At 42.6% G+C, this 25,953-nt stretch overlaps 3 protein-coding genes across 5 annotated transcripts; 1 reads left to right on the top strand and 2 right to left on the bottom strand.

Annotated features, from left to right (window-relative positions):
- Positions 1 to 289: 289 nt before the first annotated feature.
- On the bottom strand, positions 290 to 11,438 carry efs (embryonal Fyn-associated substrate). Its single transcript, XM_034136841.1, is given in 9 exon segments — positions 290 to 2,788; positions 3,218 to 3,475; positions 4,736 to 4,798; positions 5,283 to 5,735; positions 5,737 to 6,201; positions 7,758 to 7,883; positions 8,055 to 9,344; positions 10,124 to 10,322; positions 11,258 to 11,438. Coding segments are annotated over 8 exon segments (2,853 nt in total). The 5' UTR covers positions 10,136 to 10,322; positions 11,258 to 11,438; the 3' UTR covers positions 290 to 2,602.
- A 353-nt stretch (positions 11,439 to 11,791) lies between these two features.
- On the top strand, positions 11,792 to 15,040 carry dhrs4 (dehydrogenase/reductase (SDR family) member 4). Its single transcript, XM_034136914.1, has 9 exons — positions 11,792 to 11,890; positions 12,194 to 12,309; positions 12,732 to 12,909; positions 13,019 to 13,120; positions 13,202 to 13,272; positions 13,363 to 13,414; positions 13,749 to 13,883; positions 14,552 to 14,607; positions 14,697 to 15,040. The coding sequence occupies exons 1-9, from the start codon at positions 11,879 to 11,881 to the stop codon at positions 14,809 to 14,811; spliced, it is 837 nt and encodes a 278-aa protein (XP_033992805.1). The 5' UTR covers positions 11,792 to 11,878; the 3' UTR covers positions 14,812 to 15,040.
- Positions 15,041 to 15,328: 288 nt separating this feature from the next.
- Positions 15,329 to 25,353, bottom strand: tinf2 (TERF1 (TRF1)-interacting nuclear factor 2). 3 transcript variants are annotated; one of them, XM_034136911.1, is made up of 12 exons: positions 25,058 to 25,353; positions 24,612 to 24,814; positions 24,367 to 24,474; positions 24,004 to 24,099; positions 23,808 to 23,918; positions 23,286 to 23,409; positions 20,762 to 21,512; positions 17,955 to 18,521; positions 17,692 to 17,766; positions 16,496 to 16,554; positions 16,314 to 16,393; positions 15,329 to 15,917 (listed from the first exon to the last, which is right to left on the bottom strand). In XM_034136911.1, exons 1-12 carry the CDS (start codon positions 25,083 to 25,085, stop codon positions 15,795 to 15,797), a joined length of 2,325 nt encoding a protein of 774 aa, XP_033992802.1. In that variant the 5' UTR covers positions 25,086 to 25,353; the 3' UTR covers positions 15,329 to 15,794. The 3 variants fall into 3 exon arrangements, with proteins under 3 accessions (XP_033992802.1, XP_033992803.1, XP_033992804.1); XM_034136912.1 differs by lacking the exon at positions 17,692 to 17,766; XM_034136913.1 differs by lacking the exon at positions 17,955 to 18,521.
- Between the last annotated feature and the right edge of the window lie 600 nt (positions 25,354 to 25,953).

The raw sequence follows: 25,953 nt of genomic DNA, 5'->3' as shown, positions 1-25,953 counted from the left end.
CTTGAGTACAGTTGAATGCAGAACTTTTACTTGCAAGTATTGCAACACTCTGGTACTTCTACTTTTACTCAAGTACAAGATCTGAGTACTTCTCCCACCCCTGATAAGCACACACATTTAAAACAATTGTATATCATTCAAAATGGGGTTTTTCGGATGTTTAGTAGTCAACGTAAATGTACCGTCTCTGAAGAACATTATTTGTGGCAAGGCAAATGGAAATACTCTGCAAATATAATACAATTAAAATAACAAAACATTTATATTTTTGACAGGCACAACGTCAATGAATAATCCGAACACATTTTAATTGCAAAAGATGTATTTGTGCATTCTGAACAGTAATACAAGACAGACATCAAATGTAGTGTTAAAAGTAAAGAGGCGTATTACTGTAGGAGAAAAGTCAAATATTCACTTTTATACTTCAGTAAATACGGACTCAAATGAGTTCATAGTGTAAAAAAAACGTCCTCGTACAAAAGAAAATACAGCCATACCTTGGAACTGTAATGTAACATCTTTCTGGGAAAAAACATTTTATTCGTTGTAAATGACCCAGTAAAATCACCCCATGGTAAAAGGATGTGCATATATAAAATGTAAGCAAATTAAAGCCATGCAAACTGAACGCAAATAACATAAGATTTGACAGTAATAAATATACTGCTAAAGGTTACTTGCTCTCTTCAAACATACAGTTTAGAGCCTGTTTTGGCAGGCAGGGTTTCATCAAGCAATACTTCAAACCTCCACAAGGTGGCACTGCAGCAGAGAAGATGCAAAAAAACAAGATAAAATGTTCCAAAGAATAATTTAAACTGATCCACACAACTGAGAAAGTAATTATGCATTGATACTGATTTGGATCTGAAAAAAAGGTAAGGTTAAGCAATATGACTGAGGATACAGAAGAGAGATCCCAACACTTGGAAGTATTATTATCAAGAGCCCCTTTGTAGAGTTGAGATTTGTAGTGTAAATATGATAAGCATTGTACCTTCCAGTCAGCTTTATGAGCCATCACAGCTTCTGTTTGTGTGCACACCAACATAATAATACGTATAAATGTTTAGGGTAGAGGTCAGACTGAAGTACAATAGTCTAAGATGGAAAACAGGTAAGTGTTTTGTATTTAAAATGCAAATAAATCCCCCTTATTAATCAAATAAAGTATGCTGTGCTTCCTCAGCTGGGCGATATGGTTAAAGATTTATATATAATGAATTATATATGCATCATACCCAGCCTTAGTCTCCGCCTGACTTGAAACAATTAGATGTGAGAAAGCACTGTTGACAGGGGTGACTAGCATCTTATGGGAAATGAACATGAAAAGCAAAGGTGAGCATGCAGATCATAACAAGGCGTGTGCAGACAGGTTAGCTTGGTCAACTGGTTTCTCATCCATTGCCATCCAATGTGACCGTGGGAAAGAACAGTATTAGGCAGTTTCTCACCGAACTATCATTACTCACTCTTATCCGCTCAAATATTTTCTCTCTCTGTCAGACTTCAGGATTTTAAATGCCTTAACGTAAACAGAAAATGTATTGAGATTTGTATCCTTATTGAGTGGATTACAAGCTGTCCTGATCTTTGCCTTGAAGTGGATATGGGTACTTCACAAACACAACACACTTGCACGGATTCAGTGGAAGCGAGGCAGACCTCCTACTCCACAGCCTATTCCATGTCTTCCATAATAAGCCCGAAACACTCGATACGCTGCTTCCAACAGCTTCAGAATGATCATCACAAAAGGCCTTTCAGGTTAACAGTAAAAAAAGTAGGCCAGAAACAGGATGCAAGGCCTCTTTCTGTGCTATTTGTGGAAGAGGGGGGGATGGCTGAATAAATAGAGGAAGGAAGGAAAATGGCTATCATGTGAAGGGAAGAAAATATGGCAAACACAATAAAGCAAAGCGCCTCCTCCACCGCCTCCATGCTCCCAGCCTTCTCTCTTTCCCCCTTGTCTTCTCCTCCACCGCCTCCATGCTCCCTCTCCTCCCAGCCTCCACCTTACAAAAAAAAGTCGAAGAGAATGCAGGAAACACAGGACCCAGAAGGTGTTCCTGTATGAGAGCATTGTGGACAGAAGAGTTATAAATCAAAGAGAAGAAGTCAAAATTCGCTGGACACCATGCTCCGAGTGTGGCAAGGACTGGGAGGACACATGGGAGCCTGCCAAACTGTATAGCAGCTCAAAATGATAACACACACACAGACATACACACACGCACAATAAATTGTTTCAATAAAAAAAATAAAGCAAAGCGCCCAAGATAAACAGTCCACACAGACACTCAAAGCCACGGAGAGCCTTCAAATATTCAATAAGTTAACACTCAAAAACACAAGTGTGCCTGGCATCAAAGCACGGAGGTCAGTGTATAAACAAAAGGCAAACCGGCACACACTTGAATGACAGGACCAACACTCACAACCCTCAGCAACCACAAAGCTTATTCCTTCGCTTGCTTCAATCCCACTTAAACCGAAAAATGAAAGAGTCCGACAACAAATAAGGCATTTTCAAAGAGGGAAAAAAAAATATGTGTAGTGTAAACAAAGTTTTCTTTTACGCGAGTGATACGGAATATCATGAAGATATTTCCGCCAGCCGCTGCAGCAGTGTGGAGAAGCCAGCTGCCTGCTGGGAAAGCTCAGCGACCCGGTCCACCATTTCCTGCGTGGCGGGCACTGAAGGGTAGTTTTGTGCAGCTCCCTTTGTGGCCACGACAACCGTCTTCAAGGCCTGACAGAGCCGTCCCCCTGAGGTTGTGATCTAGAGTAGAAAAAAAACACATTTATTACAACATTTAGACCCATTTTACAAGACTAAGGCAGGTATCATTTGTCCATTTATTCCTCAACGTTCGTATTTCGTGAACCCTTCAGGTTTCTGTATACTGGGGAATACAGTGATTTGACAGCCTGTGTAAGCGGGTATGATAACAGTTTAATAACAATGCAATAGTGGTGTAAAATGGGTATAATAACAGTCTTATATGGGTGTAATAACGGTGTAACATGGGTATTATAAGTGTGTAATACGGAGTGTAATATTGGTGAAATACTGGTGTTATAGGGGTGTATTATTGTGTAATAGGGGTCTAATGTAGAAAATAGCAATCAATTCACTTTCCAAAATGTTTATATGCGACTGCCCATTTAAGGGTTAAACAACATGAGCAACGTTTTTATTTCTACATGCCTTGGCGCGGAGGTCTGCAGAGCTGAGAAGGCGGGAGAGCGTGTCCCCGATAAAAACCAGCTTGTGCGCCGTGACGATGAGACTCTTCCCTCTGGCCACGAAGATGCGGGGCGGCTGGTTCCCCTGCACGCTGCTGAAGAGCACGTCGATGGCGTCCGCCAGGCAGGAGAGGTGCGCCAGGCTCTGAGACGAGTAGAAGGACAGCAGCTCCGAGTCCTCCAGCGAGAGGGACAACGGGAGGGGGGGGGACGGGGTCAACTGTGCAAAGAAAGAGGGAATAGTGTCAGTATGTAAAGGGAGTCAAACAGAGACAGGAATGCTACTGGCATATGTCATTATTTTTAGGATCGTACAAACAGTGGATGGCTAAGTGCACTTTTGACAAGTTTTCCACTTTGAATCCCTAAACAGCTGGAAATATCAAAACAGGGAAAATGAATGAGACACTTTGTCAGATTATTTTTTTTTTTTTTTAAATCATTGAAACTGCAACAATTAAGTGAATGCTACTTCCTGCATTGTTGATTAGCCAACCATTTCCATCATTGGAAATATTCATACAGTTGTCTTTTAAGCATAAAATGCTTTCAGCTTCTGGAGTGTGAGGATTTGATGCTTTTCTTCGTCATACATCATAGTAAACTGAACATGTTTTAGTTTTGGACAACACAAGATATTTAAAAAACTAAATGATAATTTCCCTGTCTTTTCTGACACTTGACAGACCAATTGATAAATCCAAAGAATGACCGACACATAAAGACATGTGGAATTTGTGTAAGTCAGGAACACCAGGGCTTCGTCATGTAAACACATGTAAGCAGACCTCTCTGTGACCGTGTTACTGTAATGCAAGGCGTGTTCCCTAACTTGCTTTTTAAATGCATCTTACGGTCCCACACGAAACTTAAAAGCCAGACAAAGTCAGACACTAATACAAACAGTACGTCAGCAAGTGAGACTGTTGAAAAGAACGACTGTGCTTTTCTGTCACTTATTGTCCTGCTGCCTCCGTTCCATGTGAGGCAAGATTGTTAAGATTTACAAGTGACCTCTTGTTGGCCGTCTATGGCGTAAACCAAGGAATCTTGCGAGGAGTAGAAAGAAATGCAGACTAGAGTGATAAGAAAACATGACCTCAGCTTCAAACAAGAGAAAAAAACTGACCTTTAAAGATACCACAAAACAGTATAGGATTGTAATTTCGCCGTGAAAGCAAAATCTCAGAGTGCAGGCTTTTATGTTCTCAGAAGAGGTGTTTCACGATAGACAGCTTGTCCAAATCAACAGGGGTTAGTGTCACATAACGTGAGGTGTAGACTAAGAAGGGTTAACGCCACATTAAGAGCCAAGGAGCTGCAGCAAGCGGGATTAATGAGTCACCGCGCTCATTAGTAAACACAGTGTGCTCAGGGTGAATCAATGACTTATCTGTGCAGACTTGCTGCGTGTGGAAACTAGGGATTGTATATAGGGAGGTAGAGAAATAAACAATCAAAACAAGAGGAAGTTACTCACTGTTGGGTCTGCTGTTATGTGTCTGCTGTCACCCAGGACATCAGGAAGTGGCTCAGGTTTGCCCTGGTTTGAGATGAAAAAGTCAGGAATGTTAACAGACATAATAACAGACCATGTTCGACTGTAATCTAACCATACAACTACACTTGTGAAATGTGTGAATAGTTAACGGCACACAAACGGATGTGTTTAAGCACAAAAAAAAACATCGGAAACATTTGAAGCTTCCCTCCTTTCTTTCACATTGAAATAAAAATGTATGCATGTCTATATATTCTTTTAAAACCCAATATTTCTGCACAGTTTAGCAATAAAGATTATGCATTCATATTATTAGCATGACATTAGATTCCAGTGGTGGCTGTGCTGGTTTGTGACAGTTGCGTGATCTGAACATTTCCAATAACTTCAGTCCAAAAGTCAACATGTAATATAAAAAATGTATGCATCTATTTATTCAAATGATGGACTTTAAATCTTTAAAAAAAGATATACATGTTCACACTGATGTTGAGAACAGTTATTCAATGTCATTATAAACACTGACCTGCAGTTTGACGTATCCCACACTGTCCCCTGTAGGAACAGGGGCCGGCATGGGAGTTAATCCGATCCCTGCGTACTCATTGCTGGGGTCGTCTTCTCCATCAGAGGGGCCCACCATCAGCGTCACCGTGGACTGAGTGGGGGCCAAGGGGAAGGCAGGCTGAGGGGTTGGGGGAAGAGGCCTCTCCTGGATCCAGCTTCCTTTACGTGAGCCCATCCCGCCTCCTGAAGACTTCCCATCAGGCACTGGGAGCGCGGGCAGCGGCCTGCGGGACAGCGAGTCCTGGGAAGGCAAACGTGGTCGACCCTGAGCCTGCAGGAGGAGGGCGCTCTCCTCCAGGGAGCGCTGGACCAGCGTCAGCAGCCCCTCGGAGGGAGGAGCGCTGCCGATGGCGGATAGCGCCGGCAGGAGATCGGAGAGGCGAGCCCACGTCTGCTGGAAAGGGGGGGGGGGGATCGTCTGAGAGACACGCTTTCCAGGTGGAGAGGATCTCAGCCAGCGAGGTGGCCAGGTCCCGTGACGACAGCGTGGAGGCGGAGCTCAGCACAGAGTGGACGAGGTTGGAAAGCGTGACCCTCCACTGCATGTCCCCCGATCCGTTACTGGAGACAGAGAGGCGGCGGGTGGAGGTGGACGAGGACGACAGAGAGTGAGCGAGGAGTTCGGTAGTCAATGCAGGCATGTCGTAGATGCCACAGTCGGGCTCACAAGAGTCCCGGTTCTGATAGCCGCTGCTGGCTCGTTTCTCCGGGCCGGGGACACGGTAGATCTGTCCTACGTCGTCTCCGGAGTGACTGAGGGTGGAGTCTCCCGGGCCCAGAGGGACACCAGGAAGCGTGGGGACACTGTAGACATCGTCATCAACTTCATCAGGCTGGAAGTCAGAGACATTCAGAGTGATGGAGGGGACATCATAGACCTGCAAGTGAGGGAAGAGAAAGGAAATGTTTATACATCACGTTGTTGACTTTATGATTGTGAGGGCGGATGATAACTGTAACAGAATGTATGCATGGTGTTAAAACACAATATGGGGTTTCTGTGGCAACAATCGATTTGATTACATTGTTTTGGGGGAATATCTGCAGCAAGAACGTTGTACCGAAAGATGGCCTTATTGATGTTTCTAATCCTTAGGTCACATTAAAATAATAATATTAGTTGTTGGTCATTGATTAGGCAAATGTCTAGCACGCCAAAAAGGCCTTTAACGCAGATATTTTTCTAAATTTAAATATTTTTTGGTTATTCTATGACATTCCATTAAAAGGTTGTATTGTAAATTGGTATGCTTGGATTTGGGCTCATTCAAAGTAAGTGTAATCAAAGCCTAAATGACTTTAAAACAGTTATTTAATTATTTCTAATGAAGATTTCTTTCTGTTTACCTTGCAAAAAAAGTTGAATAAATGACACAAAAAAAAGAAATTGCCGTCGGCTATGGGCATAAATGTTCATTTAAACCTCGGTATCAGCTCAGAATTGTACTATTGATGCACCCGTAGTAACATGTTGGTTTCGATTGAAGACTTCTTTTAAACCTGGCTTGTGCTTGGATGACCAGACTGAACTTGTTAAAGTAAAAAAGCTTGGCGTCATAGAGTCACCACAAACACCAGAGACACATGTCCTCTTAAACAGCTAAAAGCGCACACAGTTATTCCAGGCAAAGAGGGAAACACCATAACAGCTGGTGGACATATTTAGGCAACATTAGAAGGGAGACCACTGGGGGCAGGGTGCTGCTGCTGCTGCGGCCTTGGCATGGCCCTGACAGGCGGGTGTGACGGAGAGAAAATAGCAGCAGCACTCAAGACTGGATAGACAGGCTCCCCCAGCAGAGAGAGACAGGTGTGGCCTCGCCTAGAAGGGGGGGGCAGGGAGACACGCTGATGGCGGAATGTGGGAAGAAATGGGGACTGGGTATCTGATAGTCATCTCTCAGTGGGGAATCGTGACACTTGTACAGACATGATTTCAACAGTTTACAGTGGCTTTTGACTGTCATGAAACAAAAGGAGGCTCGTGATTATAGGCCAAACACATGGAGGAGGAAAACCACTGAATAGCCTGTGTTGTTGAAGTTTAACGGCTGCGAAGTGACTTTAAAAAAAAAAGGGGCTGCAACTATTTTCAGTATCGATTAATCTGCAAATGATTATAAAGTAGTTTGAAAAGTACATTGTCATTTCTTAAGTCAAAGGTATTGTCATTTAAAAACAGGAAGATGTCATTCTAATATGATGTTAAACAAGGAAAAGCCAGAAACCTTTACATTTGAAAAGCTGACAACAGCATTTTCTGACTGTTTTACATGGAAGTTACTTTAACCAATCATCTGTTGTGTCAAAAAGTTGGTGATTATTTTTCTCTCAATCAATGAATCATTGCAACAGACAATACATCGAATTTAAATGAAATTCCCCCATTTTAAAAACAACTCTTTCTGTGGCTATTTCTTTGATTTTTCTTTACCTCATTCTCAGAATCCCCTAGCGATGGGAGACAGCGGGGGGTGTCATAGATCCCATTATCGTCCTCATCACCAATGGAAGATGGGACTTGACGCTGCCACCTGCCGCTGGGAGGGGTATCATATATCTGCCAAGACGACAAAAGCCCAAAATCAAGTTATGTTGCAGGTCTTGGTCGACAGAAATGTATCAAAACACAACAAAACTCAGACCACATGCAAATTCTCACAACAGAGGAATTTTGAATATAAATATGTCAAAGCCTGCTAAAAAACACAATTTAAGCATCATAACATACCTGATCGTCCACAGCATCTGAATCCTGATGTTCTCCTTTTTTGTTCTGCATGTTGTTGCTTTTCTCCAGCCCGTTATTCATCCTTTCCTCCTTGCTCTGAGGAATTCCCCTCTGTTTGTCCTCCTCTTGCTGCAAGCTTGCAGGAGTGACCTGAGCGGTAGGTTTGGGTGAGTTAGTATCTGCTGACGATGCTGAATCTTTCCTGGTGACTCCCCTCACTGGAGGTGCTGGTGGAGGGGGTTTGCGGGTGAAATTTGGCGATCCAGGAACCCTGACCTGCCCTGCTCTGATCAGCATAGGAGACCCCCGGTGACACCCCAGGCCGGGTTTACCCCTGGCTGCAGCTGGGTTGGGTAAAACTCCCTTTAGCAAAGGTCTGGGAGATGCTTGGCCAGGGGATACTGGAGATGGGTGCTGATGGGCCAAAACTGTGGCTTGAGTCCTGTGAAGGCATGCTCCAACAGCGGTGGGTGTTTGGTACATCTCAGGTGAGTCCTGGCTTGCTTTAGGCTCGGGTGTACCGGGTCCTCCGTTTGAGCCATTCGAGCAAAAAGCAGTGGCTAAAATCCCTCCTGTTGGAGATTGGTAAACATCTTCCCCTGCAAGCGGCGTACCTTTAGGCACCAAGTAACAGTCGTCTGAGTGTTCTGTGGTTAGTGTTTCTCTTGGAAATAGATATGTAGTGTCCTCTGGTTCATCGGCAGCCCTTGGAACTCCTGTGGGGGCGAGGTACACGGACTCTGAATCCATGAGAGCTGCAGAAGGCATGGGACTGACTGGAGACTGATAAAGTGTTCCTGATGTTTCTGTGCCTCGTCCTCTGAGGGAGGGTGAGCGCGGACGTCCCCCGATCCCTAAATCCCAGTCAGGTCTGGGCCGGGTGCCAGAGCTGGATTGTGAGCGCGGGCGCCCTGCCTCGACCCTGCGGAGCTCCCCCGGCCTCGAGGCAGCCACTCGGCCCTCACCCGCGCATGGAGGGGAGCGATACACTCCGTCTAAGTCCTCTGCACTGCTGCTGACAGCAGAGCGAGCCAGTGGGGGGACAGGGGAAAGGTAAACAGAGTCCTCAGTGGAGCCTCGACGGGGATCAGAGCCCGTTGCTGGGGCGGTTTGGAGGAGACGGAGGCGGTTGGCAGGGACAATGCCCTGTCGGCCATGCAGGGAGCAGAGCCACCAACCCGGCCCACCACCCTGCTCCTGTTCAAGAACCATCAGTATGTCACCCTTCCGGAAAGCCAGCTCCTCCGGGCTCTCTGCCGCGTTGTCAAACAGCGCCTTTGCCAAAACCGTCTGAGAAACAGGACGAGACAAAAGTAGAAAACATAAACACGCACCCTCCTGTTCAGCATCTCACACCAAATGGCCATTTAAAGTAGGTTTTAATTCACACAAGCAGTGTCTCGCATCAGCACACCACAAACAAACAAGTACATTGACATGGCGATGAAAAGTCAGGGGTATAAAAAGGTTGATTGTTCAGGGCTATTGAAAGAAGAGTGAATAGGAGTGAATAGGGAAGATCTCGTAAAATGTCTATGAGAGATAAAGAGGGACAGGAAAAGGAGGGGTAAGCACAAAAATGAATAATATAAAAGCTAGAATCATGACCGAACTCAAAATTCACAGCTGTGTCAATAATTATGAGAGGGGGGGGCACAGTCAGGGAGGATCAATGATCAGATGGACGCAAGGGCTTAAATGGTAATGAGCGGGATGAGAGGGAGGGGGAGGGGATGAGAGGCACATCTGTCCCTCGCTGTTTAGAATTTAATTGCCCATCGCAAAGCCAGAGTCAGGCCCCCTTTCATTTTCTAAACCAACCCCCTGGGGACAGCTGGGCTCTATTGAGCCATGTGGGACCCCCTAAAACAGTAATGGAGGCAATGAGGGTCGAGATAAAATAAATAGATACAGTAGATTATATACATTTTAGAGGTAAAAACATGGCTTTTTTTAAAGTTTCAAGTTAGTTTTGATCACATTTGTACATTACCATCAGAAGAGTACATGCAAATTCCTAAGAGTACATGCAAATGAATACAAACAAAAGAGATAAATACTGTACTCACGGAGACAGACATTGTTGCAAAGTTATCAGTTGTGTCTCAGGAAAACTATAACTCAGTCGGGGTAGTCCATTTAGAGCAGGATCTGGTTTTCATGGAAGTGTTGGTCTCCGGAGAGGCTCGGTGCAGAAGCACAGCTGAGTCCGGGCTCGACACATGTTTAAAGTCCCGGCGCCTCGTCGTCTCTGCCTTCATTCGATCCCTGCATAGGTGTAACACACAATTTCTTCACGACACATTCATAACACACCGAGACGGTTACTCATACGTTGCGAGGCACATGTGCAATGAAAGGTGGGCAGGCAGCGACAACACCTGTCTCTACTTTCCACGCCCAGTAACGTGAATGCAGCCCGCTAAGCGAAAGCTAAGGTTAGCTTAGCTTTGTAGCTAAATAAGTGGATGTATAACGACAACTGGATACACCGTTCATTTCTATGAGAGTTGCTCAGTGGCGCATGAAGCCCAAATTGGAGCGAGAAAGTACCCGGATGACCCGGGGCCTTTTGCTTACCGAGCATGCGCACTGGAGTTTCCCTCTCATCTCGCGCTCTCGGCTCTGTCAAATGACTGAAGAGAAAATAACTCTCGATTCAGCTTTAAGCGCATATTTGCATATGTTAGACTCTAATGATTCAAATAAGAGCTATTAAATTGTTCATGCTGGGGAGTTTAGTTAGCTCAAAACCAATAATACGCTGATTTACAGACGACTCTTTCCCACTGTGAGTCAATAGGAAAAAGTATTTTCGGGCCAAAATGACGTCACTGAACGTGTAGTACCACCATTTGGCCACTACGGCCATTCCAAAAACTGGCCTCAACGGACGGCGCACTTCCCGGGGGCTTGATTTCCACTCGTCTTTAAATACATGTTCTGTCGTTATCCAGGTTTAAAGGATACATTATTAGAAAAGGAATAAGCTACAGTAAAGCGAGCTGTGTTGTCGCGGCCTACCTACCACCATTAGCCAGATGCTGTTAGCAATGATACCGCTGGTTATCTTCATTGCCTTTCGCTGCTAACGCTAAAGTTCATGTTAAAAACAACAATAGCACCGCCGGGTAAAAACAGCAACAAGCAACCTGTTTACCGGCCAATGTAAGCACCAAAAACAGCCAATATAAAACAAGTACCTTGCTTCTTTTCGCCCATAAACTTCGCTTCGATGTACAGTCTAGGATACGTAAAATCACTTCTTTTCAAGCGTGAAAATCTGAGGCCATCGGCGTTCAATCATTTTCGTCTATGACAACAACATTATCTCCGCCCCCTACGAGGTGACGCTTTTCACTGATCTACATAGCATAGCATGGGTGTCCATTGCAGGCTTTAGACCCATCCAGCATCTGTTAAATCGTGTAGATATCCCCAGCCTGGAAACACAGCAGCTGCGTGATTGGCTGGCGGTTTCCAGTTGCGTTCATGGACGTCCGAATTTCTCCGCAGACCAGAAAATGAGCTTAAAACTGCGGGATTAAAACTACAAATATGCCCCAAACTATCAATATCACATAACGGTACAACACAATTCCGAATGTCCTAATCATATTGCATACTTTTTTTTGGACGGAATTGGCAGTACAATCAAATTAAGAGCAGACCAGCTATTGCTAGAGGCTTTTATTTTGACAGCGGGACTATTACCCCGGAAAACACTGAATGTAGCACGAATCGTTGGTAGTAAGGTCCAAGCAGTAAACTTTGACACTCTTTTAAGAAATTCTTCCACAGTCCAAGCTCATATTCAGTATTGCATGAACCGCAGGGTGAGACAACGCTCTTAAACATATTTGCACATTAGTTCATTATTGTAGTCAACACTGAGTTAAAGTATACATTTGAACTGAGATTTGCCTTTGTATATAAATAGCGATCATGTATTTTATCATTGCTTTCTCTTCACTTTGTAGTGTATTATTGATTTAAATGAGTGACAAAGTGGTTCCCAACTTCATTTACTGTTATATGTCAGCTAGCGCACCACTGCTGAGTCCTGAGTCCTGACGACCTCTACCCTAGATACCCAGTGTTTTCATAAAACAATATTTGTTACTATTCTCTATCCACAGGTGATGTTAAGAAGTGTATTCAGGTGCCTTAGGACCAACCCTGTTTCTTGCCAAAGGAACATGTCTCAAAGTAGCCTTGCTGGAAAGGTAGCCATAGTCACTGCCTCCACAGATGGGTAAGAACTAGCTGTTTAACTCTTGTTTTGTCTGTAGCCTACTGCAATAAAACATACTTAACAGTTAGTAAGAAACTGACTTTGGCAATAATTAACTGCTGTCCTGGCGAAGCAGTGGTACTGAAAGGATAATAAAAACATTCAAATTGATGTCAAATATCAATGGAGAAAGCCCAGCAAATACAATTAATTAAAGATAAGATGCATCAAGCTTGTTTCCAAAATCATTGGGCATTATGAGTTTCAGCCCCTGCTGGAATTTATCTGTAGCCTAAAAAAGACACGAAACTTTACAAATGGTTTTAGTAACCAGCCAAATTAGCATCATTATTTAAAAGTTAGCATACTGATTAATCTGTTTGATAGAGGTATTATATCATGGCCAAAAGACCATTATTCTCTTACCCCTGTCTCCTCTTCAGAATTGGCCTAGCTGCAGCTCAGGCTCTGGGTAAGAGAGGAGCCCATGTGGTGGTGAGCAGCCGGAGACAGGCCAACGTGGACAAAGCCGTGGCCCTGCTGCAGAGCCAGAGCATCACAGTGACCGGGACCACTTGCAACGTCGGCAAGGAAGAAGACAGAGAAAAACTGGTTCAATTAGTGAGTATCTTTATAATTCTAATACCCATGCATATTAATAATTTTGAGATTTTCAGTGATTCAATCCAGTTCTTACCTCATTAACAGCCATATTCTGTGTTTGGAACAGACTCTGGATCAGTGCGGTGGCATTGATATCCTGGTGTCCAACGCAGCAGTCAACCCTTTCTTTGGAAACATCATGGACTCCACTGAGGGCGTCTGGGACAAGGTACACACATTCAGAGGCCCATTTGTTTAAAGGATTTAAATTCAGAATATGTTATGGGAGAATTTCGTCGTTTCTTTCTAGATCCTGTCTGTAAATGTCACATCAGCCTTCCTCATGACTAAGTTAGTGGTGCCTCATATGACAAAGAGGGGGTGAGTAACGAACAAAACCGTGATCCAGACAAAAATATATACTATCAAAATGTATGTTTATTGACAAATGCTCTGTATTTTTCTTTTTAGAGGAGGAAATGTAGTATTTGTGTCATCTGTGGCTGGATACCAACCAATGCAGGTCAGTGACAGTTATATAATACTAAAACACTGGTATGGAATATCTTTTTTCATTTCCTACATATCCGTGATAATACTGACATACCTTTACTTAAGTAAGGTTTTAAATGCAGGGCTAATAGTGGAGTATTTTTTACTAGTAATATTGATTACTTTAGTAAAAGGATGTAAGTACTCCCACCATTGATGAGCATAGAAGTAGAACAAGCAAATGTATATTGACATATAGAGCTAATAAGTAATTATATATTTTAATTCCAGTGTTGCAGTCATGTTTTGTTGTCATTTTGTAAACGGTTGTGTTTGTATATGTTATGGACACTGTGTCTCTGCAGGCTCTGGGCCCCTACAGTGTGAGTAAGACGGCTCTGCTGGGTCTGACCCGGGCCCTGGCCCCTGAGCTGGCTCAAAGTAACATAAGAGTCAACTGCGTGGCCCCTGGAATCATCAGAACAAAATTCAGCAGCGCGGTGAGGAGAAAAACACACATTTATCTTTGTATCACACTTATTTATAAGTCTCTATAATAACCAGAGATGGCAAAAGTACACACATCCTTTACTCAAGTAGAAGTACAGATACTCGTGTTTAAAAATACTCTGGTAAAAGTAGAAGTACTGACTAAACTTCTTTACTCAAGTAAAAGTAAAGAAGTATGGGCTTCGAAATGTACTTCAGTAAAAAGTACCCATAACTAGCAGCTGTTTTAAAGAGTACCTGACCTCCCTTTATATTAATAGAACAATAATGTCATTGTTAGCTAATGAATGTTTCCATGCTGAACAACGGCAACATGACAACGTTTTCATTGGTGCCTCTTCTTTAGAGAAGACCAGGAAATGATGGATACACGGATCGTGTTAAAATCAATTTGGGACGCAAGGACTTTAAATAATAATGATCAGGCCACCAAACACACATTAAAACTAAAGTAACGAACCTGTTTTGAAAATGTAACAAGTAGAAAGTACAGGTATTTGTGTTCAAAATGTAAGAAGTAAAACTAAAAAGTTGTCAGAAAAATTAGTAGTGGTGTAAAGTACTGATACCAGAACAATTTACTTAAGTACAGTAACGAAGTATTTGTACTCCATTACTTACCACCTCTGATAATAACACATGACTGTTTTTGTGGCAGTTAACGGGGAACGAAGACATCATGGACGAGTTCAAAAAGCAGATGAGCATTAAAAGGTATGCTCACATGGGAATGTATCACTAATATGCCAGACAATACACACACAAGTAACATATTTAATATTTTGACGTTTATCTCCCTATAGAGCGGGAGAGCCAGAGGAGATAGGTGGAGTGATTGCCTTCTTGTGCTCGGAGGAAGCGTCCTACATCACCGGAGAGACCATCACTGTGACCGGAGGGATAGGCTGTCGACTCTGAAGCTCTAGGGCCAATAAAAGTGTGTGTGTGTGTATGTTTTGATTACATTTAGACTGACTTGAAGTGCGGACGCAGCCAGAATAAAGCTTCATATACTATTCAAGCAAGACATGTACAATTCCTAACTAATAATTGAAGATTTTAGGTTTTCTCTGTGATGATCGTGATATTCTGTGAATTTGAAGGATTTCTACTCTGATAGTTGTGATAAATAATTTCATCCTCACAATCTACTAGATGTGTTAATTCAATAGGAAGTTCTTTCAGTGATCATGTCATGAACCAGTGCTTAAATTATAAAACGTTATACTTCTCTTTCATATCAAATGCAGCTTTAAATAGCTTTTCGTGAGAGATACATCACTTACACATGTTTAAAACAGAACAAGTATGAGAAGTACACTAAACACTAGAAAAGGTGGAATTTATGACATCTAAGATCATAAAAGAGAAATGAGCTTTGGTGCAGAACAGAATGCTGCTTAATATATCATTGATAAACCCACTTGTGGAAACGTTTTTCAAACTGTTTCTTTATTACTTCCACACATCTCAAATTGCATTAATTTTATTTATTCCCATTATGTGTCCACAGTCCAGCAATGTGATCCCAACATGGTGAATGAAATGCATGCACAATGTTAACAACCTTTATTTTAAATATTGAAAAAATGTAATAAATGTAATGGAGATGATCCACATACAAACAATACTGTACGGTAACGATTTCAAAAACGTTACAAAAGTGCCCATAATAAGTCATCATGCTATTTTAAGGCTTGTATTCCATGATGACAAACCACTGATTAAAATAAAAATCTGACTCAGCTAGGGTGACGTCCTGAGCCAAGAGAAACAGATGTCTTAAATAAATGTCGTCAGCTTCAGTGGCTGGTGCATATAGATTTATTTTTGGCTTTTCGGTCGATGTGGCTGTAGGCAAAAAACCACATGACCACCAAACTTGGCGTCAATATTCCATTTCATCGTCTGTTTTTGCCGCCAGCAGAAGACAAGTCCCGCCGTGTCATCCCAGGCTTCCAGTACTCCCTCAGAGTGGGGACATATGTGCCGTGTTTGGTCTTGTAGTAGCGCTTTGTGAACAGCTGAGGGAGACAGGCTCAGTTAGAAAACACAGAGGAAGGAACCAACTTGATAGAAAGACCAGCACTAAAGTGAGAGAAACATTTATTCCACCAGTATTTCATTTTTCTTAAATAACTCACAGTCCCATCTCTTTTCGTTTACTGTCAGTGTCTTGTTTGGTTCACTTTGAAGGCTTACAGTGAATGTCTTGAATGTGCGATCCGGTTTCGAAATTGCACATTTGAGTCATTACCAATGGATTTTTATTAACTTATAATTGTCCGAATGAATTTCAAAGCTAAATCAATTACTTAAAAGATAATCTCTTTTAAAAAAAAATACAAAAAATTGGACACATTGTAAGGATTCGTACTGCTCATTGAAACACTGTCTTTTAGTGGTTTAGGAATACATACCCTAACTTTGAAGTTCTTCGTTGCTTCGTCTTCAGAATCCGCGACATAGTCTTCAGTGTCTCCAGGACGGGCGGATGTACCTAAACCAAAAAAAGGAAACACAGATGAACACAGTTTTTTTCCCCATTGTTGATCTTTCTGGGTTTTTTTCCTGCAGTTACTTTTTTTAGTTTTTAAATCACCTGAGTTACTGCGTTGTTGAGAAGGAGAGCCGATTACACCGGGCAATACAGGGTGATTCCTGTTGGGTAGAAACAATATCATTAAACCATTTGGTACATTGATATTTGTTATCAATTCAGTTTTTATAGCTGCTAAAAGGTAAATGGAGATATTTCACATAGCTGCTTTGCTATTTAGAATTGAAGTCTATTGGCAAGTACATACATTTGAATGATACATCTTTAAAATAATATAGAGCAATAAATATATATCCATATATAATAAAAATCTGACAGACAAATCGGATGAACTTGAAAAAATTGAACTCGTTTTTTATGGTATTTGTAAAACAATGGTCTAAAGAATATCTATAGAACGTTAAAAAAAAAGGCTGCAAGTCAAATTTATCGTTAAATTGGTTTATTGTGCACAAAAGCGTACAAAAATAATATGAAATATTAAGTAGACAATATTACCATGTGTGTCTTTAACATGATATCAGTATTGATTTCTTTCTAAAATATCACGGAATCTCGAATTTTGTCCAATATAAAAGTATCTGGTTCTGCCACAGAGATCAATGATGTGTTTTTATGATAAACACTAGGGATGCTCCGATCGATCGGCCGATATTCACTCTTAATAGTGTGATCGGTGCTCTCTATAAATGCCGATAAGGAGCGCTGATCACATGACGTAAAATACATGACACTTTTCTCTATGCGCGGCAAAACAAGCTCGCCAAAATGGCTTCACCAGTCTGGCAGTATTTTAAGGTGTCCGAAGAAAGACAATAAAATAGCGGTATGCAACGTGTGTGTGAAGCAGAAATCCTGCAGCTCCGCCCGCTGTGACGGACCGGTGAGCGGAGCAGAACACACATTAAGAGTTAGACCTAACACACTTAGCTATTTTATCTACCTCTCGAACAAGCTAAACTAGTTATAAATATATTTATTCTTCACTGTCGGGTCACTCATTACTGGATCAGTGAGCTGCATGAGACAATACTCACAGGCTGTCAGGAGAGAGAGAGAGAGGAATTATCCAAAGTGAATGTAAACTTGAATAATGTACTTCATTTGAATGTAATAATTATGTTGGTTGTTGTTTGTGGAAGCGCATCATGTATTGAAAAATGAGTCTGAACTTTTCGATCCGTTAACTGAGTTTTAAACATCACTTGAAATGGAAGATCCCCATAGCCCCCACCCACCCTATGATCGGATCGGCGATCGGTATCGGCCGATTCTGACTCCGGTGATCGGTGATCGGCCTCATCGGAGCGTCCCTAACAAACACATTCATGATGAAAGGTTTTAAAGGTACGATAAAACACACAGATAACATAGTAAATGCTAGTTAACCAAATCCAGAACACATAATGGAATTGAACATTATTACTAATGTAGCTGCTGAATTTTCTACAATACAAACTTGACATAATACTAAATGGGTCTGAATGTGGACGTCTCTTACTCTTTATCGTCCAGGCCGGGACGCTCCGAGCCAGGCCTCTGAGTTTGGTTGAGTTTGCGTGTTGGAGTTTTAACCGGGGACGTCCTCCTCTGGTTCTGCTGCTTCACAGACGAGGATTTAGTCCTGTTGGGGCTCGCAGGAGACACCGACAGCTTGTGTAAAATAACTTTGGGTTGGCTCCTCAGACAAGAGACAAAAAGGGAGCAGAGGGAAGGGTCTTCAGGCAGCTTTTTGACGCCCAGCTGCATCATACAGGTCTTAAGAGCTGTTCTGTCATCTACTCTCTCACTTGTCGTGTTGCTTATCCTCTTTTTCCCAGATATAGTCATGCCTAATATTTCCTCCTCCTCCTCCTCCTCCTCCTCCTCATCGGATTCACTTTCCGTCATGTCAGGTTGCTTGCGTTTCATTCCGTTGCTTTCCTTCCTCTCCTCTTCCACTTGTTCTTCACCTTTGATCGTTCCATCGTCCTTGAGTTTCGGTTTAATCGCAGTGAATTTCAAGTTCTCTTTTGGGTTTGAGGGCTCGTTGGTTGCGTCCTTTGCTTGCTCTTCCCTTCTCTGTGTCCTGATCATAAATGGTACATCTTGATTAGATACGAGTCCGATAACAGGTTTAAATATGAAATATTAAATAGACAATATTACCATGTGTGTCATTAACATATCAGTATTGATTTTTTTCTAAAATATCACGGAATCTCGAATTTTGTCCAATATAAAAGTCAATTTAAAGTATCTGGTTCTGCCACAGAGATCAATGATGTGTTTTTATGACAAACACTAGGGATGCTCCGATCGATCGGCCGAAATTCACTCTTAATAGTGTGATCGGTCCTCTATAAATGCCGATAAGGAGAGCTGATCACATGACGTAAAATACATGACACTTTTCTCTGTGCGCGGCAAAACAAGCTCGCCAAAATGGCTTCACCAGTCTGGCAGTATTTTAAAGGCCCTGACACACCAGGCCGAAATCGGCCGTTTTCGTTAGTCGGACGACGAAGCGTGCCCTGCCGCCCAAACTCAAATTTGGTGTGTCCCGCACCGTCGGCCGTGACATGCCTTATTTGGCCTTTCATGGCCGACGCACAAAGAAATCACTCTGATTGGCTGTTCAGCTAGCGAATCAGTGCATGAGAAGCGAAACGGTTGCTTGAGAATGTCTTCCACAAGCAACACTCCAATGGCTGATAGCTCCAGTCCCGCACGAAACATGTTTTCGATGGACGAGAGTGAAAATGGAACGCACACGCTATTTGTTGTTTGTTTAGATCACGCAGTCTGTTCTTCTTCTCTGTCTTCCGGTTGTTGCCTATTTTGAATGACGAATACACACTACCACCGCCTGCTGGTAAGGAGAGTTATTGCCACTCACGCATGCGCAGTTCGTACGTGCTCGGCTGAAGTCTTTGCGGTGTGTTCCCGTGCGACACATGGCCAAGACGCAGGAGAACACGGCGACGCAACAGTCGGCGTCGGCGAGTTCTCTGGTGACTGCCTGGTGTGTCAGGGCCTGAGTTAGACCTAACACACTTAGCCATTTTATCTACCTCTGGAACAAGCTAAACTAGTTATACATATATTTATTCTTCACTGTCGGGTCACTCATTACTGGATCAGTGAGCTGCATGAGATACTGACAGGCTGTCAGGAGAGAGAGAGAGGGGGAGAGAGAGAGGGAGAGAGAGGAAAAGAGAGCGCTTCCGCTAATTTCTCCCGTGTTATTATCCAAAGTGAATGTAAAATTGAATAATGTACTTAATTTGAATGTAATAATTATGTTGGTTGTTGTTTGTGGAAGCGCATCATGTATTGAAAAATGAGTCTGAACTTTTCGAAGCGTTAACTGAGTTTTAAACATCACTTGAAATGGAAGATCCCCATAGCCCCCACCCACCCTATGATCGGTATCGGCCGATTCTGATTCCGGTGATCGGCCTCATCGGAGCATCCCTAACAACTACAACAAAAAGAACATATTTTACCGTGATTAAATTGTAATACACGTTTCTAAATGATGCCGAAGTAACAACATACTGATACCGGTTAGTAACAACCATGAATTAATGCTCTGACAAGTCTGCAGACAAGACGGCAGGCAAAACACCTTTTTAAATGCTTGTTTTCTGAATGAAGATCGGGTCGACCAGGCTAAGCTAACGTTGTATATGCTCATTCCACACTCATAACAACGGCCTACAGACATAAATAAAGCAGCGACTGTATTCGCCATGGCACAGACAGTCTGTGGTTTGTACTTGTTTAACTTTTGTCCAGTTTCTGAACAGATATGAGGAGCTGTGAGCTCTGTGTGCTAACTGCTAACAGCTAACGGCTGATGTTGTGTGGTTGAACGTCAGTGACGGCAGGCTGAGATCCTCACCGCTGATTGGCTTCCTCGAGAACACGTCACGTGAATTTGACGCTCGAGTTGAAAAAATTGAACTCTCGCGTTTAACGCGGCACCGTTCAATCGCCTCAATCGCGTGATTCGCGCCGCGTCCACCGCTTCATGCGCACCGTCGGAGCGAATTCGCGTCTGTCTGCGTCTCTGCATTGACTTTACATGTAATCGCGCCGCCCCCAAACATCGCATCGCGTCCGGTGTGAACGCAGCATAACAAACACATTCATGATGAAAGGTTTTAAAGGTACGATAAAACACATAGATAACATAGTATATGCTAGTTAACCAAATCCAGAACACATAATGGAATTGAACATTATTACTAATGTAGCTGCTGAATTTTCTACAATACAAACTTGACATAAGACTAAATGGGTCTGAATGTGGACGTCTCTTACTCTTTATCGTCCAGGCCGGGACGCTCCGAGCCAGGCCTCTGAGTTTGGTTGAGTTTGCGTGTTGGAGTTTTAACCGGGGACGTCCTCCTCTGGTTCTGCTGCTTCACAGACGAGGATTTAGTCCTGTTGGGGCTCGCAGGAGACACCGACAGCTTGTGTAAAATAACTTTGGGTTGGCTCCTCAGACAAGAGACAAAAAGGGAGCAGAGGGAAGGGTCTTCAGGCAGCTTTTTGACGCCCAGCTGCATCATACAGGTCTTAAGAGCTGCTCTGTCATCTACTCTCTCACTTGTCGTGTTGCTTATCCTCTTTTTCCCAGATATAGTCATGCCTAATATTTCCTCCTCCTCCTCCTCCTCATCGGATTCACTTTCCATCATGTCAGGTTGCTTGCGTTTCATTCCGTTGCTTTCCTTCCTCTCCTCTTCCACTTGTTCTTCACCTTTGATCGTTCCATCGTCCTTGAGTTTCGGTTTAATCGCAGTGAATTTCAAGTTCTCTTTTGGGTTTGAGTGCTCGTTGGTTGCGTCCTTTGCTTGCTCTTCCCTTCTCTGTGTCCTGATCATAAATGGTACATCTTGATTAGATATGAGTCCGATAACAGGTTTAATAAATGGGGTTTTGTCTCTTGTCTGTGTGTTGTAAGACTGGTAAAAAGAGTTAGTGGCTCCTGTTGGAGGATCTGAAGGCACTTTTCCAGAGGGGGAGAGGGAAGTCAGGATGGAGTCTCCCATGTTTGGAGGGAGGGATGCTGTGAAAAAAAAACATGGGGATTAATAAGGAAGTTCACCGTGCTATCTAGTAGGGCTGTATAGACAGGGGTGCACATAACTTTCTCAGTGAGGTACTCAGATGAGTACCTGGAGTCAGTGTTTTGGGGGGGGGGGCTAGTGAAGTACTTCAGGAAAGTCGACGGGGGGGGCTAGTGGAGTACTTCGTGACCACAGAGCGTGAACGTTGTGATCAGCTGTTTTAGCGCAGTTCTCCAGTGAAGGGGGGGGGGGGGGGAGTCTCCCTCCGCAGCCGGTTGGCGTAGTTTTGGCACAATTCCGTTGTACAGACCGACGTTAACAGCAGCCCTGTCTGTGCACACGGAGACCGACTCTGTCGTCCGGTGATCTAATCGCCTTCTGGAAAAGCTTCACAAGTACGTCGGTACGCAAATGCGCTTTGTGACACAAGTGACGGTACGCATTTCAGATTGTTGCCGTGCATGCGTACCAGTTATGTGCACCCCTGTGTATAGAATAGCTTTAAGCTTCATTCTTGTGTGATTTCAACATTCCCAATAACTCCAGAGCATTGTCGACATTTGTAGAAAAAAGATGGATGTAATTATTTTCAAAATTCACATCATGTTTTTATCTGAAGAAATACACCGCTTCAAGATTTGTGTGATGAATTATGGAGGACGGAAAAGTCCATAAGTGTAAATACATTTTAAAAATGCTTTAAAAGGTAGGGTAGGTACGTTTGAGAAACCGGCTCGAGTGCGCTAGAATTTGAAAATACACAACCGGAGAAAATCTGCCACTTCCTTACAGAGCCCCTCCTCCAACACACACGAACGCGCACATGACCAATGAGGGCACGAGATAAGTTTGTGCACAGATGGAAGGCTGACAGGCAGGTAGGCCATCCAGTTATTTTAGCCGGGCCGGCTAAAATGATTGGTCGTGCTTTTTACAGTACTACGGCTTCCACAGATGACATTTTTTTATGGATTTTTTGTCAAAGCACTTCAGATATTCATTGCTATCGGGATGTTAAGAGCATTCCATGGAATATAACAAAAAGTGTATCTCGAGCCGGTTTCTCAAACTTACCTACCCTACCTTTAATTAATTAATAGAGAAGTAAATAAATACAGGAATAATAAAATAAATGCTAAAATATAATGCAGAAATACATGCTGTTAAAGGTGGGGTAGGTAAGTTTGAGAAACCGGCTCGAGATACACTTGTTGTTATATTCCATGGAATGCTCTTAACATCCCGATAGCAATGAATATCTTAAGTGCTTTGACAAAAAATCCATTAAAAAATGTCATCTGTGGAAGCCGTAGTACTGTAAAAAGTACGACTAATCATTTTAGCCGGCCCGGCTAAAATGATTGGATGGCCTACCTGCCTGTCAGCCTTCCATCTGTGCACAAACTTATCTCGTGCCCTCATTGGTCATGTGCGCGTTCATGTGTGTTGGAGGAGGGGCTCTGTAAGGAAGTGGCAGATTTGTTCCGGCTGTGTATTTTCAAATTCTAGCGCACTCGAGCTGGTTTCTCCAAAATTACCTACCCCACCTTTAAATAACTAAATAAAATAATTAATTAATAGTGAAAACCTTTTTTTTCTTTATTTGTTAGGGCAGGATTATGTCATCAATTATAACAACAAACAACATAAGCGGCTCGATTTCCAAAACGAGATTATGGATTCCAATGTAAATGTGATACATTTGAAAATATGGCACTACACCAAATCCTAGCTATACATGTTAGCTGGCCTGAGTGGTGATGAGGATGTACCTGCAGTCTCCAGGTGGCCCAGGCAGGTCTGATGCTGGAGCAGTGTCTGCAGCAGCTGGGGTTGGCTGGCCGCCCGCGCACACGCCTCCAGGACGGAGGGGGTCTCAGTGAGCCACGACACAGTCTGGAGACAAATGACATACATACAACTTGTATTCATGTACCTGTGTTATTCATGATTTATTATCTTTGCTTTTTAATGTTTCTAATGTGTTTTATGCTCTTAATGTCTTTCATTTTTGTAAAGCACTTTGAATTGCCTTGTGTTGAAAAGTGCTGTATAAATAAACTTGCCTTGCCTTACATATAAACAATTTCTTTGAAAAGTACTTTACTTTGAATCACAATATGTTAGCAGGCATTTATAAATGATCACTAGTAAAAAAAAAAGACCCTCCTTGTACACTTTTTGTATCTACTGCAAATCAAATGTGATTTTTTTCAAATGTACAGATAAAGAGAAATCAAATAGATTGAATTTGTGATGGAAAAAGGCAGGGTTTTCCCAGAAGCACCCACTACCTGAGCAAGGTTGGGAACTGGGAAGAACTGGTCCAGTCGGATCAGAAACTCCCACAGCAGCTTCTCCAGCTCCTGGTCAAACTTCTGACCATAATCCACAGGAAACTCCTCCTGTTAGAAGACACAATAAGATGTGTCGGCTGTGAAACAATCCTACAGACATCAATGCAGATACAAAATGTGTGAAGGGACTCACCTTGAAGAAATGTTTCCTCCTTGTTGTGTCTGTTAGCAGCGAGTGAACCAATGATTGGAAACCTTCCACTGTATTCATGATTTTTAAATCCCTCTTCTAGGAGACAAAATAGAAACAAAATTAAACTTTTTCCATCCATAAGTCTTAAAATAATATATCGATGCAACACTACAGTCCGAGATTGTGTAACGTTTAATTCTGCAAACACCTCCAATATTAACTGTTGTAATTATAATGTAGCATGAGGCCATGGAGCATAAAGATCATGCCATTTTTCTTCAGTATAAAACCTGCAAACAGTTTACAGTGACAAAAATGGCAGTGCAATTTGTAGTGAGAGTCTAGATATCAAATGTAATTTACTTTAGTAGTTGCAGAGGAGGTTGACAGAGGAGCAGGAGCACGGATCCTTTCCAGATGTGACATTATCTCCTTTTTATCCGGCTGTGTAGAGCAGAGCTCCATGATCAACTGAAAATAAATTGATAAACCGTACATTCAGACCAGGAAACGGATCATTAAAAATACTTGGCAATGATGTGTCAAAATGGAGAATATTATAGTCAGATAGATAGGAAAGAAGAATGAAAGAGGCATCAGATTCTCACCCGTGCTCTCAGCCCCAGTGCCAGCTTGCCCTGGTGTCTCACAGTGAGCAGCCCGGGGACAGTCTCACATGCTGAGGTCACAAATTCCTCCACAACCCCATAGTGCATCACATCCCTCTGCTCCATCACCTTCCACAGGGCTGCAGACACCAGGCGCACAGGCGGGGCCAGGAGCTGGAGTGCAGCAAAAGGGAGGCTGGCATCTGTGCAAGAGACAAAAGAAAAGAGACAACAATCATTGCAACTCATGTGACTAAATAGGCAGGGTTGAGAATGTGTGTCTGTCTCTATAGATTGCAGATTCCAATGTTACAGTACTGGCTATAACCCAGGTGATGGTAATGCAGGGGTCCCACATCAGCTGTCAAATTGTCACCTTCCACTGCAACTACAATATTGACAGTTTCACATTTATTTTAATTGTTATTCAATGTATTAACACTTACCATTTTTCTTAGTTTTTCTTGCAGTCATACTGCTGAATTTGCAAGCTAGCTTAAGCTAATGAGGTGGACGTCTATTAACTAGCTTAGCAACTTTGAAACATTACTCCCCAATTCCGCTTCAAAGCTGCCGCTAAAATAACAGTTTACCCGAGGAACGTTAAACAGGAAATACTTCACAGCTGTTGTTTCCTAACTCCTGCAGTTATCTGTCGTTATCGTTACGCCTCGGTAGTCCTGTTGTTTTTGTTTACCCGCTCAAACAGCTAGCAACACTTCTCTAAAGTTCTGCTTCTCATCCTCCCGCCTTCGCTGCAACAATATAAAGGGTTTCAAATGCTCACCAGGGTGCGCCGGATTGGCGGTGCTTAGTGCATTTTGAATTAAAGACATTGGTTCGAACAGGAAACTCCGTCCGCGCGCGAACTGCAATGTATAAAACAAGCGCACACCCTGATTTTACAGGATATGACGTAGCAGTTCCGACAGCAGTTGCTACCATCTGTTTATCAAATGTTTAATAATAGTTAAACATAGTTTAAAACTGTGCGGAGAAATAGTGTTAAGACTGTCAATGTATTTTAATGAGCATATGAACACAGAATGATGGTACTATAAAAAAACAAACAAAAATGTATTATGAAACAAAATAATGGCCCAGCAAAAAGCAAGATAAATAGTTGAATAAGGGTAAATATCATGGATGTAGGTAAATATACATATAGGAATTAGCGTTGGAAAATACATTGATTGGACATGTATATCAGCTAATATAAGCAGCTATACAATTAAAAACATGACTATCAGATGTTTAAAACTGAACAAACAGTATTGGCTTCAACTAAAATGATCCAGTATCAGTTATTATCTAAAGAGGTAATACCTTTGCTAGTTGAAAA

The sequence above is a fragment of the Trematomus bernacchii genome, unplaced genomic scaffold (assembly GCF_902827165.1).
Source record: "Trematomus bernacchii unplaced genomic scaffold, fTreBer1.1, whole genome shotgun sequence".
Taxonomy (NCBI): Eukaryota; Metazoa; Chordata; class Actinopteri; order Perciformes; family Nototheniidae; genus Trematomus; species Trematomus bernacchii.
The sequence above is the reverse complement of the archived record's forward strand: the minus strand, read 5'-3'. Positions and strand labels throughout refer to the sequence as shown.